Source organism: Mirounga angustirostris, unplaced genomic scaffold (assembly GCF_029215605.1).
Source record: "Mirounga angustirostris isolate CCGP_5_RB_7025 unplaced genomic scaffold, mMirAng1.0.hap1 SCAF_3, whole genome shotgun sequence".
In the NCBI taxonomy this organism is placed as follows: Eukaryota; Metazoa; Chordata; class Mammalia; order Carnivora; family Phocidae; genus Mirounga; species Mirounga angustirostris.
The window spans coordinates 138,025,672-138,039,622 of NW_026991711.1; the positions used below are offsets into that span (position 1 = coordinate 138,025,672).

At 36.3% G+C, this 13,951-nt stretch overlaps 1 protein-coding gene across 1 annotated transcript in view; it reads right to left on the minus strand.

Moving 5' to 3' along the window:
- The window catches only part of CIR1 (corepressor interacting with RBPJ, CIR1), a 38,125-nt gene that overhangs the window by 22,800 nt on the left and 1,374 nt on the right, over nucleotides 1-13,951 (minus strand). The window contains exons 2-7 of the mRNA XM_045868591.3: nucleotides 10,558-10,652; nucleotides 6,264-6,337; nucleotides 5,213-5,223; nucleotides 5,058-5,122; nucleotides 4,183-4,231; nucleotides 3,159-3,276 (exon numbers count right to left, since the gene is read on the minus strand). Coding sequence (XP_045724547.1) covers nucleotides 3,159-3,276; nucleotides 4,183-4,231; nucleotides 5,058-5,122; nucleotides 5,213-5,223; nucleotides 6,264-6,337; nucleotides 10,558-10,652 — 412 coding nt within the window. The remainder of the gene's footprint in view (nucleotides 1-3,158; nucleotides 3,277-4,182; nucleotides 4,232-5,057; nucleotides 5,123-5,212; nucleotides 5,224-6,263; nucleotides 6,338-10,557; nucleotides 10,653-13,951) is intronic.

Genomic DNA, 13,951 nt, shown 5'->3' on the forward strand with positions numbered 1-13,951 from the left:
GCAGTCGCTTAACCGACTGAGCCACCCAGGCGCCCCGACTGAAGAACAGTATTACAGTCTAACCCCACCATAAGTGGACTCCAAAAACTCTGTATAAAATGAATGAGTGAATGTAAATGGGTGGTGGAGGAGAGCTAATAAACCAGCTTTGTTGTATCTGAATTCACCAAGATTTTATTTATTTGAGAGACAGAAAGAGAGAGCGCGAGCAGGGGGTTGGGGCAGAGGGAGAGGAGAAGCAGGCTCCCTGCTGAGCAGGGAGAGCCTGATGTGGGGCTCCATCCCAGGACCCCAGGATCATGACCTGAGCCAAAGGCAGACACTTAACCAATTGAGCCACCCAGGCACCCCTCACCATTTCCAATACTTTTTTTTTTTTTAATATTTTATTTATTTATTTGACAGAGAGAGACACAGGGAGAGAGGGAACACAAGTAGAGGCAGAGGGCGAGGGAGAGGCAGGCTTCCCTCAGAGCAGGGAGCCCGATGCGGGGCTCGATCCCAGGACCCTGGGATCATGACCTGAGCCGAAGGCAGAAACTTAACCTACTGAGCCACCAGGCGCCCCTCCAATACTCTTAAAAATAGGTTAATAGCACAAGTTCTTTTGGTTGTTGTTATAGACTTTCTAATATAGAATCAAGACAAAGCAGGTCTATTGATTACTAAATAAAAGGCTAAGTCTGGAGTCTATCCTACTCATTCTCTCAGAAGCAGGATCAAAGTAAGATGAAGCTGGGGAACAAAGACAGCCATTACCACTGCCTGCCCCTAGCCAATACAGGAGTCATAGAGTTGTAAGGGCACCACAAGGCTGAGTGAAGGAAAAATGAGAAAGATGCAACCCCCTTTCAGATACAACATCAGATTCCTATGACTACTAAGATTAGTGGTCAGAAATATTTGGGTTGGGGCACGTGGGTGGCTCAGTTGGTTAAGCGTCTGCCTTTGGCTCGTGTCATGATCCCGGGGTCCTGGGATCGAGCCCGACGTCGGGCTCCCTGCTCCACAGGGAGCCTGCTTCTCCCTCTCCCTTTGCCTCTCCCTCTCCCTTTGCCTATCCCCCTGCTTGTGCTCTCTCTCACTATCTTTGTCACTATCTGTCTCTATCAAATAAATAAATAAAATCTTTAAAAAAAAAAAGAAATATTTGGGTCAACGGGTTCTTTATATGACCTAGTCTACACCCATGTTCTTTGGGGCTTTATTTCTTTTGGGACCACTCTCTCTTCTTTCATCAGTTGAGTGGGGGCAGGGGAGGAGGGAACATCAGTATGTGGGTTTTAAGAGTATCTGCACTGTGGAATTAGTGGGACATTCTTTTGTCAGAGATTGCCAGGTACAGACCAACATTCTCTCATCACTGAGCAAATAGTTTCCCTCTCTGTAAAATATGATTTCTAAACCTTCTTTAGAGCAGTAAGGAAAAAAAAAAATCAACTGTTAATATTCTGTCTCTGTACTTCTCTACTCATTCTAACATCCATAACACCATAAAAGAAACAGTGTCAAGGGGCTCCTTGGTGGCTCAGTCAGTTGAGCCTCCAACTCTTGGCCTCAGCTCAGATCTTGATCTCAGGGTCAAGAATTCAAGCCATGCGTTGGGATCCACACTGCGCATGGAGCCTACTTAAAAAAAAAAAAAAACCCACAAAAACAAAACAAAAAAACCACTGTCAAACTTGACAATGGATCAAATTCCTAAACTCTTAATATGGGAACTGGCATCCTGAATCCTAAAGCCTGCCTCTGGCTTGCTGGAAGGAAGCAGGATCTCTTGTGAGAGAATAGAGGCTGAAGGTCATATGCTGACTGACAGTGAACCTTGGGCTCAAAGGTGGTAGTGAAAGCCACAGGGAGTCCAAAAAGGTGCATGAGAAGGCTGGTGAACTGAGGGGACGGGCCTTCACGCCCAGAGCACTTGCTTCAGTACAGCAGCTCTGCCTTAATACATGTTCTATGTACTGGGGTTTCATGTAAGATTTCTTTTTAAAAAAGGTTCTATAGCGGGGCACCTGGGCGGCTCAGTCGCTAAGCGTCTACCTTCGGCTCAGGTCATGATCCCAGGGTCCTGGGATCGAGCCCCACATCGGGCTCCCTGCTTGGCAGGAAGCCTGCTTCTCCCGCTCCCACTCCCCCTGCTTGTGTTCCCTCTCTCGCGGTGTCTCTCTCTGTTGAAAAATAAAATCTTTAAAAAAAAAAAAAAAGGTTCTATAGCTTCTTAAATAATGCTGAAAAATCTCTTGAGTTATACTATCACCCTTATTTTAAGATGAGTTGAAGCTCATAAAAGTGAAGTAACTTGTTTAAGATTACAGAGTTAATCAGGTTATTTTTATTTATAATTTATTATCACTTATAGTTGGATTGGTGTGGCTGTCTCAATAATATACTAATAAGGCACTGATAAATCTAAAACTCAGCTTTAATATCTGAGAACTCAGGGGCACCTGGGTGGCTCAGTCGGTTGGGTGTCTACCTTTGGCTTGGGTCATGATCTCGGGGTACTGGAATTGAGCCCCACATCGGGCTCCCTGTTCAGCAGGGAGTCTGCTTCACTCTCTCTGCCCTTCTCCCTGCTTGTGTGCTCTCTTTCTCACTCTCTCTCAAATAAACAGATAATTAAAAAAAAAAAAAAATCTGAGAACGCAAATGATCCAAACCAAATTAGACCAGTTTTTTTAAGTCATCAATAATAAGCAGGAAGGTATAACTTTCAAGTAAAAAATTTTAACATATTTAACATCTTTTAAATCTCAGTTTTGATTTTATCTCTGGACTAAAATGACACAATTGCTGAGTCTCCTAGTCAGCCTACATTTACAATTTTGGAGGACATGAGAAATAACCATTTCCTCCTTCTATTTTTAGGTTACTAACCTGATGAACTATGCTTAATATATTTTTTACCTTTAAAATCAAGTTTATAGGCTCTGGGCTAGAAAAATTAAATTTAATTCTAATACGCAGCATTTCAAATTCAAAATATATTACCAGAGTTTCCCATTGATCATATTTTGGGTACATGACTTAGTCCAAAAAAACCAAACCAAAGGAAAACAATACCCAGAGAGATTAAAGAAAAATGTTATCTTTCCTTGTTATGTTTATCCTTGATACAAATTCTAAAACAAACATAATTCATGTCTAGTGCCTACCTGAGCCATCAGTGGGAACTGAACTTGCATTGATTCCAGAAAGACCAAACAGAGGACATTCTCGATCTGTGTTGACATGACCCCATTTGTGACATTTAATGCACCTCACGTTTCGAACCTGAGAAATAGAGGACGTTATTTTAGTTATTAAGGTAGTAAGAATCTAAGAAATATTCAAATCCCTACTCCTTGGTAGAGTTTAAGTTAAATTACTGTCATTTTTAAAAGATTTCCAGTGAAAGACTCCATGACTATATTTGGTAATTTAATATAAATACTAATATCTTTTATAAATTCTGCCTAAAAGCTATGAATCCTATTTCTTTTTGACTGTTACTTGGTGGCAATAAAACAATGTCATCCAAAAAGAAATGGTAAAATACCAAAAAGGAATTACGTTATGGCTGAATCTTAAATTCTCTAATTTTTAAAAGTTAACCTTTGAAGTTTCGGTTTCCTAATCAGGGGTTGGCAAACTTTTTCTGTAAAGAACCAGAGAGTAAATATTTTAAACTTTATGGGCCAGAGGTCTCTGTTCCAACTCTGCCAATGTAGCAGGAAAGTAGCCACAGATAATATGTAAATGAATAAGCAAGGCAGGATTCCAAAAAATGTTATTTCCAACAAGAATCTGGCCTTCTGGTGATATTTTGTCCCAGTTCTAAACAAATAGTTTTAAATCTTTTCTTAACCTTAAGCTAATTCTCCAATTTCCTGAAAACTGAAGAGACCCTTATCATTATAACCCTCAGTACAAAACTTTGATTCCTATCTTTTTTTTTTTTAAACAGGAGAAAATCAAATTTAATAGGCATATGTACAGGGAATCCACATGAACATGAGATTCCCGATTCCTATTTTATCAGTCTACTATATTTAATGTTTTTTCCCCTAGTCCTTTTACTACCTGATACAAATCAAAACCAAAGAGCCCTTTTCAGCTTACATACCTTTTGGACAACAGTATAAAGAAGTATTTATTAAATAAAAATTATTCTTACAGAGTAAAATATGGGTCACTTGCCTGAATACCAAAGGGCTGATCTCTGATGTTCATGTCATCTTTGGCATATCTATTAAGTAGAGAATACGTACAAACACAATATTAAGAACAATTTAATAAATTAAACAGCAGTTATTCTGAAAATAGTTTTATAGTTCTAAATATATTATAAAATATGTAACAACTTCAATAAATACACAGAACTATGAAATCTATTTAGTAATTCCAAACACCACTCATTATTAATTGTCCAGTTTGATGATTTGTGATTTTTTTTTTTTTAAAGATTTTATTTATTTATCTGACAGAGAGAGACACAGCGAAAGAGGGAACACAAGCAGGGGTAGTGGGAGAGGGAGAAGCAGGCTTCCCACCGAGCAGGGAGCCCAATGCAAGGCTCGATCCCAGGACCCTGGTATCATGACCCGAGCCGAAGGCAGACGCTCAATAACTGAGCCACACAGGTGCCGCTGATGATTTGTGATTTAAAAAAAAGGAAAACTATATAAAATTAAAGTCTATGATCAAGTAAAGTCTATGATCAAGTCTATGTATAAAACAAATACCTTTAACATTAGTTGCCTGCACTAGTGAACGAAAAGACAACATAAGATGGGATATTAGATAAAGTTAGTGATATATATTTCATCTTTTTAAGTTTTTTTTTTTTAAGATTTTATTTCTTTATTTGACAGAGCGAGACACAGCAAGAGAGGGAACATGAGCAGGGGAGGGAGAGTGGGAGAAGCAGGCTTCCCACTGAGCAGGGAGCCCGATGTGGGGCTCGATCCCAGGACCCCGGGATCATGACCTGAGCCGAAGGCAGATGCTTAACGACTGAGCCACCCAGGCGCCCCGTGATATAGATTTCATCTTAAAAGAAAACTGGCTCTTACTTTTCTCGGGGGGCTCCTTTCTGCCATTCAAATTTGTATTCGGTCTCTCCTTCTGTTTCTTCTTTCTAAAAACATTCATTAAGAAGTCTTTCAATTTTTCCATAAAATTACAATCTATTGCCAAGTAAATCCAAACACAGAAAATAGTACTTTACCTCTTTGTTTTCTTGATTGCAGATAAAAGATATGGGAGGAAAAAAAAGGTAGATCAAGTTAAAAACTTCAACATTAAAGTCTGCTATCATATACTATACTATGATGTCATGGTATTTAATTGTAACTTTTAAGAAATTATTGGTTTGACCTTTTTTTTTCTTCTTTCACAAGGTAAAATTCAAATCACTAAAGGATAAATATAATATTGAATGAGACGGTATGCAGTAAGCATGTTAATTCCTAGTTTTTAAACTTTTATATTTTTCATTGATAGAATATTATGCTATCTATAAGTATATTCAGTAAGAAGGACTAAAGATGTATACACAAATTATAAAAGAATAAATGCACTTCTGCTGATGCTGACATTTTTTCCTCCTCAAAGGTCAAGTCATTATAAATGTCAAGTCATGAAATATTACTAGATTAGACAATTATTTTTACTATTTATTCTATTGTACTGAATTCAGTATTTTAAAATTATCTTTACAGAATAATAGCAATTTTAAAAGATGAAGAGCAACTTTTATGTATGTATGTATTTATTTATTTAAAGATTTATATATAAATTTATTTATTTATTTAGAGAGAACACAAGCAGGGAGAGGGAGAGAGAATCCTAAGCAGACTCTGTGCTGAGCACAGAGCCCAACACAGAGCTCAATCTCATGATCCTGAGATCATGACCTGAGCCCAAATCAAGAGTTGGACACTTAACCAACTGAGCCACCCAGGAGCCCCAAAAGATGAAATGCAATTTTTTTTTTAAAGATTTTATTTATTTATTTGACAGAGAAAGACAGTGAGAGAGGGAACACAAGCAGGCGGAGTGGGAGAGGGAGAAGCAGGCTTCCCGCCGAGCAGGGAGCCCAATGCGGGGCTCAATCCCAGGGCCCTGGGGTCATGACCTGAGCTGAAGGCAGATGCTTAACAACTGAGCCACCCAGGCGCCCCGAAGAGCAATTTTTTAAAAATGTCTGTCATAATAGTTCTCAATCTTTAGCTGTCAACACATCAAAGACTAAAAAAAAAAGGAAATGAAGCAAGTACCTTTTTTAGCTCCTGGTGGGGCCTCATACATGAAATTAAGGCCATTCTTTACACGCTCATCTCCCATAAGCAACCTAAATTAAACAAGAAAGTTAACAATTTTACATAGGAGGAAAAAAATTACAGAATAACCGTTCCCCATCTCTCACAACCCTAAGGGAGTTAAGAGAAAATATTTTTATGAGAGATAAAGTTCCAAAACTTTACTTCACTGATTAGATAACATCTGAAGTACATGAATGGGAAGTCAAATAGTACTGCCTCTTTAGTAACTGGTTTTAATTTGAAACTTTCTCATTACCTGAGAGATCTTCGCCCTTCCAACAGAAAAGGGGAAAAATGCCATGGTCACTCTCACATGCTTTTCTTAAACTTTGAAATGCTATGGAAATAATGACAGCTTTGAAATCCTATATGGCAGCACAAATTTGGAATTAAGTTAAATAGTGCCAACATTTTTTTCTTAATTGTGAGGGATCAAACAGTTTTGGAAAAATGAGTCTCTCTAGAATTTCTTTAGAAAGTCAAATCCAATTAATGCTTGTAATAAGAGTCAAAGTCAATAGGAGAATCAAATTCTTTGATGAAGCCAAAGAGGAGAGAACAGTTTAAAGATATTCTACAACAGGTTAATTACTATGATGGAATCAATGTCTGCTGCACCTCAAAAATCATTTTCTTTCTAGTTCTAACACTGAAAATTCCCAGTTTGGGTTCTGTTTAGAGAGATATGCAATGATTTTTTTTTTAAAAAGCTCTGCAATAAATTGAATGCCTGGTTGAGTTAAAGTTTTAATTCATAAGATCCAAGTAAGTCCTGATTATAAAGATGAAAGCTAAAGAGTGAATAGAATCTCCTCTTATACTTGAAAAAGGCAATCACAAAGGGTATATTACATAATTATAATTCTTCTCTTATTTCCATTGGAATTTATAAAGAACCGTAAAAAAAAAAAGGAGAGCCAAAAAAAAAAGGAAAAGAGCAAAAGGATGACAGATCTATATCCATACAATGGAATAGTATTTTGCAATAAAAAGGAATGAACTACTGATACATGCTACAAAATAGATGAACTTCAAAAACATTATACTAAGTGAAAGAAGCCAGTCACAAAAGACCATTTATATGTATGATCCCATTTATATGCCAAGTTCAGAACAGGCAAATCTACAGAGACAGAAAGTAAATCAGTGGTTACTTAGTGTTGACAGGTAGAGGGACAGGGGGTGGGAATGGGAAGTAACTGCTAACGGGTACAATATTTCTTTTTCAGATGATGAAAACGTTCTGATATTAGATTACGGTGATGGCTCCCAAACTCTGTAAATATATATACTTAAAGCCAACATACACTTTTAACAAATTATATCTTAAATTAACACCATTTTAAAAGTTAAAATCAAGCATATGAAAAGCTCAGTATCATTAGTTATCAGAGAAATATAAACCATAGAGAAATATAAATTAAAACCATGAGATACCACTGCATACTAATTAGGATGGCTATTACGAAAAAAAAAAAAAGGAAAATAATAAACACTGGCAAGGACATGGAGAAAATGGAACCCTGGTGCATTATTGGTAGGAATGTAAAATGGTGCAGCTACTATGGAAGAGTTTGGTGGTCCTTTAAAAGCTAGATACAGAATTACTATATGATCCAGCAAATCTATTCCTAAGTATATACCTAAAGGAACTGAAAGCAGGGACTTGAACAGATAGATATTTGCATGCCAATGTTTACAGAAGCATTACTCACAATAGCCAAAAGGCAGAAGCAACTCAAGTGTCTATCCATGGATGGATGGATAAACAAAATATGGTATATACATACCATGGAATATTAATCAGCCATAAAAAGAAAGAAGTTCTGACACATGCTACAATATGGATGAATCTTGAACACATTGTGCTAAGTGAAATAAGTCAGACGCAAAGAGACAAATATTTTTATTCTACTTATAGGAAGCACCTATAACAGGCAAATTCAAAGAGAAAGTAAAATAGTGGTTACCAGGGGCTGGACATAGGTGCCAAGCTGGTAGAGCAGTCAAAGGCCAAAACTGAAACAATCTGAGCACCAAAAGAAGTAACAATAGTATTGGATTATAACCCATTAAATAAATACCTGAGTCCATACTGATAGAAATAAATAATTAAATAAATAACTAAAGGAGGGAAAGGGAAAATTCTTTTTTCCACAGGAATTCAAATTTTAAAATGTAGAAGGAATGAGAGGAATAGATTAGAATACAACAGTAATAATTGATGCAGGCAATATCCAACAGTGAATGCTAAATTAGTGAACAACAGTTCAAGGAAGAACAGGATATCTGTATAGCTTCAAATATTAAATTACAAAAAGAATAAAGTAACTCTTTTTTAAGATAAAGAATAAACAGGGAGTGCTCGACTGGTTCAGTTGGTAGAACGTGCAACTCTTGATTTCAGGGTCTTGAGTTCAAGCCTCACGTTGGGCATGGAGCCTACTTAATTAAAAAAAAAGAATAAGCAGTATAATCTGTTGCAAACCTACTTTTCAACTTCCACTATCTCTTTATCAGCCTAACTCAACTATCGGCTGCTTCCCTGAACACCCTCTCTACTTTCCCCCTGTGATCTTTAATAAGCTTTTACTATATGGAAATCAGGGTTTCTCAACAGTGATGCTACTGACATTTTGGACCAGATCATTCTTTGCTGTGTGGGGCTGTCCTGCATATCGTAGGTTGTTTTGTTTTGTTTGTTTTCTCTGAATGTAGGTTGTTTTGCAGCATCCCTAGTCTCCACTCCCTAGATGTTGGTAGCATCCAACCTCTGAGTTGTGACAATCAAAAATATGTCCGAACACTGCCACAGGTCCCCTGGCAAGGGCATGGGGGGGTGTGGGGGCAATAATGGTCTTCAGATAGAACCACAGATCTAAATCCTCAACATTCTTCATAGTTCAGCTCAAATGTCACTTCTTTCATGAAGTCTTACTTTGTTATCCCAAATTATTATTCTGTCCTACATTAGCATCTACAGTTTTTAAAACATTGTTTTTAATATATCAGTTATTATATTCAGCTTTGAACTATAATACTTAGTAGATATTCCTGAGGGCAGAGACAAACTACGTATCACACTTTTATAAGCCCCTATAACAAAAAGGCCTATTTATTGTTTTGCATGGAAGGTACTCAATAAAAGTTAACCAGATTAAACTGAATTAGTGAGAAAAGTACTTAATTGAAACTAAAAGTTTTATTTCTATAATTTCACACTTGATATACTATATTTTAAAGAGAATATTTAGTAAGTTTAGTAGTACTTATATTTCATATTTTGATGAAAAACAGAAATGAGCTGAAGAAAGTATGGTCTATATAACTAAAGCACCACTATTCACTTGCTTGATTAACCAAGAGCAACCAGCTTGAGTTAGACTTGCTAATATAAACATAAAATGACAATAAATAAAGGGCAGGTCCTATGCTAGAATAAACCAATAAAGGACTCTAGCTATGATCCTGCCATTAATAGAGCAACGACATGCAGGTCAAGTAGAGTCACTTCATTTTACTTCTTGAAGGTGTCCTGTGCATCTCTTCATTTCAGTGTATGCTAAAGAAATATCTTGTAAGCAGTCTCAGTACTTCGAGTGTAGACTTTCATTGTTCTTCCAAGCTTTACCTAAGTTGGGATTTGCTCATAAACTGTATATGGAGTCACATCAACGTATGTTTTATGTGAATTATGGGTAAGGTTGGAAAAAGTGGCAATGTACAGATATAACAGTAAAAAGGGTACCAGGAAATAGAATCCTATCATTGGGGCATTCAATTCAAAAAAAGCTAATTTAATACATGATTTAATAAGTGATCATTCTCATGCAACTGATTATTCTAAAAACACTAGCATATAAGCAAAATAAGTCAATCAGAGAAAGACAATTATCATATGATCTCACTGATATGTGGAATTTAAGAAACAAAACACGATCATAGGGGAAGAGAGGGAAAAATAAAACAAGACAAAAATCAGAGAGGGAGACAAACCGTAAGAAACTCTCAATCATAGGAAACAAACTGAGGGTTGCTGGAGGGGAGGCGAGTGGGGGGATGGGGTAACTGGGTGATGGACTTTAAGGAGGGCACGTGATGTGATGAGAACTGAGTATTACACAAGACTGATGAATCACTGAACTCTACCTATGAAACTAATAATACATTACATGTTAATTAACTGAATTAAAAAAAAAGCCAACCATACACACACAAATAAAACCACTAGCATAGTGGAATTTCTTACCTATTATCATATGATTCTTGTTCTTTAAGATACTGTTGCATTAATTCTTCTTGTTTCTTCTTATCATATGATATTTTTTGTTCTGCCATCCATACCTAAATTAATAAAGTAAAAAATTTAAGTTAAATAAAAAGTTTGCTTTTCTTTATAATAAAATATAAAATGTTACCATACATAGTTTACAACATAACCTATTTGGCCATAATGACATCACCACAAAAAAACAGCTAAAAAGTCTGATTTGTGCCTTGATACAGGTCCTTAAATCTAGTCATTCAAAACAGCTAAACTTTCAGGCAAAAATATCAAACTTAAGAACCACTTTGAGCACCTGTGGTACAACAGCTTCTTGCACTGAGTCTCTGTGCTATCTCAGAGAAGGGAATGACCATCTCTCTATATGGAACACGTCTAGTCTAGAAAACGTCTAGGGCACAACCAGTAGGAATAAATAATGCCCACCAATGCCAACGGGTAACACAGACACTCCAAAAGAGGAGAAATGGAGGATAAGGAAAAGAAAAAAGAAAAGAAATTGAAAGGTAATTGTAGAAAAAAGGGAAGAGACAAGAGAGGAAACAGAGACAACACAGAGATGCGTCAAATGTCTTGGAGTTGCTCAAGGGCACCACACCACAGGCTGAATGTGTCCCCATGTGAAATCCTCAAAATCATAAAAGTGGTGGAGGTAAAAAGCCCACACAACTTATTCAAGGATACTTAATCAGGTTATTTCTAGGTTTAAAAGATATCAATGCCTTCCTACTGCTTTTACAGTAAAGGACACAGTATTTGACAACCATTCAATGTAAACAGCAAGTCAAAACTTTCTCTCCAAACATGCTAAGTTTTAAGAAGGTAAATTGGAGGACAAATACTTACATTGATAAAATTATAATTATTAATTATGGGGGCAGATAGGTGTGGTGAAGAGGGTGTGGGATAAACTGCCATTACTCAATTTTAGAAGCAAAAGAGGGGTAGTTACCAGTATTTTAGTAGTGATAAAAAAGGAAGGTTCTAAGGGGACACTGTTTTAGATGTGGACAAGAAGGAATTCATATGGAAATAAAAGCAAAAACAGAAATGAAAAGAGAATTCTTCAGGGACAGCATATACCAGAAATTTCTTTTGGTACAAGTTTCCTGCAAGTTTCTTCCACTGACTTCATACTTACCAATGTAATGTTACAGAACAAAAAAAACCCCCTACACTTGGAATAGGCAATAAAAAGCACATTTGGAATTTTCACTGTAGCTCAAAGTGAAAACAGCTGCAACAAAGACATACAGGGTGTCACTGCCTCGTAGAATAACACATTAATAATATTCAAATGAATAACATATTATTTCTAACAGAATACCATTTAGTTAAAGCTCTAGATTTTACAAAGTTATTTATTAGTCTCAATTGCTCAAGAGCTTAAATACATACTGAGTACCATGGACTGGAATAAAAATAAAACACACTTTTTCCTTCAAAATGCTCAGAATCTAATAAAAATTATATGGCTTTTCTGTATGTTTAAGCTATTTCATAATAAGAAAAATGAATTGTGTAAATAATAATAAAGTTTGATATCAGGATAATAGAAATATGCCCAAGATAAATAGAACAAGATAGTGATTAGAGGACAGGAGGAAGTCTGGTACAATGGAATGCTTTCTAGCAAGTTTTGGCTTTTAGAAGTTAATTTTTTTTAAAGATTTATTTATTTTATTTTAGAGAGGGGGTGGAGAGAGAATCTGAAGCAGACTCCCCACTGAGTGCAGTGCCTGACACGAGGCTCGATCTCACAAACCCAAAATGCGTGACCTGAGCTGAACCAAGAGTTGGACACTCAACCATGTGAACCACCCAGGCACCCCTAGAGGTTAATTTTTAAATTAAGTAACTACATTCATAGGTAGCCAAGGTTATAATTTCTTATAATCTTTCCGAAGATGTTCTAATGCATATATACATAAAATTACACATATGTGTATATATATAAAAAAACATACACACTCTTTTCATAAATGGTAACATATACTGCATACATGCACACAGAATATGCATAAAATAAAACCGAGTATCATGGAGATCACTCCTAGATCAGTAAATAAAAGCTTTCCTGGTTTTGGGGGAGGACAGGCTGAATATCATTCCACTGTGGAGCTATCTCATCATTTATTTAATTAATCTCCTGCTGTACTGATGGGCATTTAAGTAATTTCCAATCTTTTGCCATTATAAACTCTACTTCAACAAATAACCCCATACGTAAATAATTTCATACATGTTAAGCAGGGTTTGAAGAGGATCAAAATTTTGCCAAGGAAAAAACAGGGTAAGATACTACCAGTAGAGGGAACAACTCAAAGGCCCAGATGTGTAAAATAGGAATTAAGTAGTTTGATATTACTGGAGTATAAAATCTGAGGAAGAACAGCAACAGGGGATGAAGAAGGAAAAATAAACTGAAGTTAGATAACAAGGACTTAATCCTGTAATATTTTAATAAGGAGCCAAAAGAGATCAGAATTGTGTTTTAAAAAGACCACTCTATGGAAACAACCCAAATATTCATCAACTGATAAATAGATAAAATGTGCTACATCCATACAATGGAATTATTCAGCAATAAAAAGGAATACAATACTGATACATTCTACAATATGGATGAACTTCTAAAACATTATACTAAGAAAAAGAAACGATTCATAAAAGGCCACATATTGCATGATTCCATTTATAGGAAATGTTCAGAATAGGCAAACCTACAGAAACAGAAAGCAAATTAGTCGTAACCTAGGGAGGGGGAGCAGGGAAGGTTAAGGACAAAAGGAGAGTGACTACTAACACACACAGCTTTTTTGGGGAGGTGATGAAAACGTTCTATAATTGTTTGTGGTGGTGACTGCACAAATCCGAGAATATACTAAAAACCACTAAATAGTACACTTTAAGTGGGTGATTGTATGGTATGTGAATTATATCTCAATAAAACTGCCAAATTAAAAAAATATTATTCTGATGGCTATATAGAGAATGGGGTCCAGAGGGGTTAAGACTGGAGTAAAAAAAAAAAAAAAAAAACCTGTTACGAAATTTAACAGTTTAGGTGGAAGATGATGAGGGTCTAAGCTAAGAAACAGGAAGTAGTGACAAAGAGGCGAGATGAATTCAAGAGATATTTGTAAGGTAAGACAAACAGAATTTATTAGCTACCTAGATAAAGGGGTGATGGAATCTTGAATTTCTGGCTTCGGTGTCAGGATGAAGGAATTGTGTTACTACCTCTATTTCCTACTACTATGAGATAGGAAGTATAAAAAGAAGAGCAGATTTAGGATGAAAGATATATCCATTTCAGATATGTTGAGTTTGAGATGCCTGTAATACACCATGATGA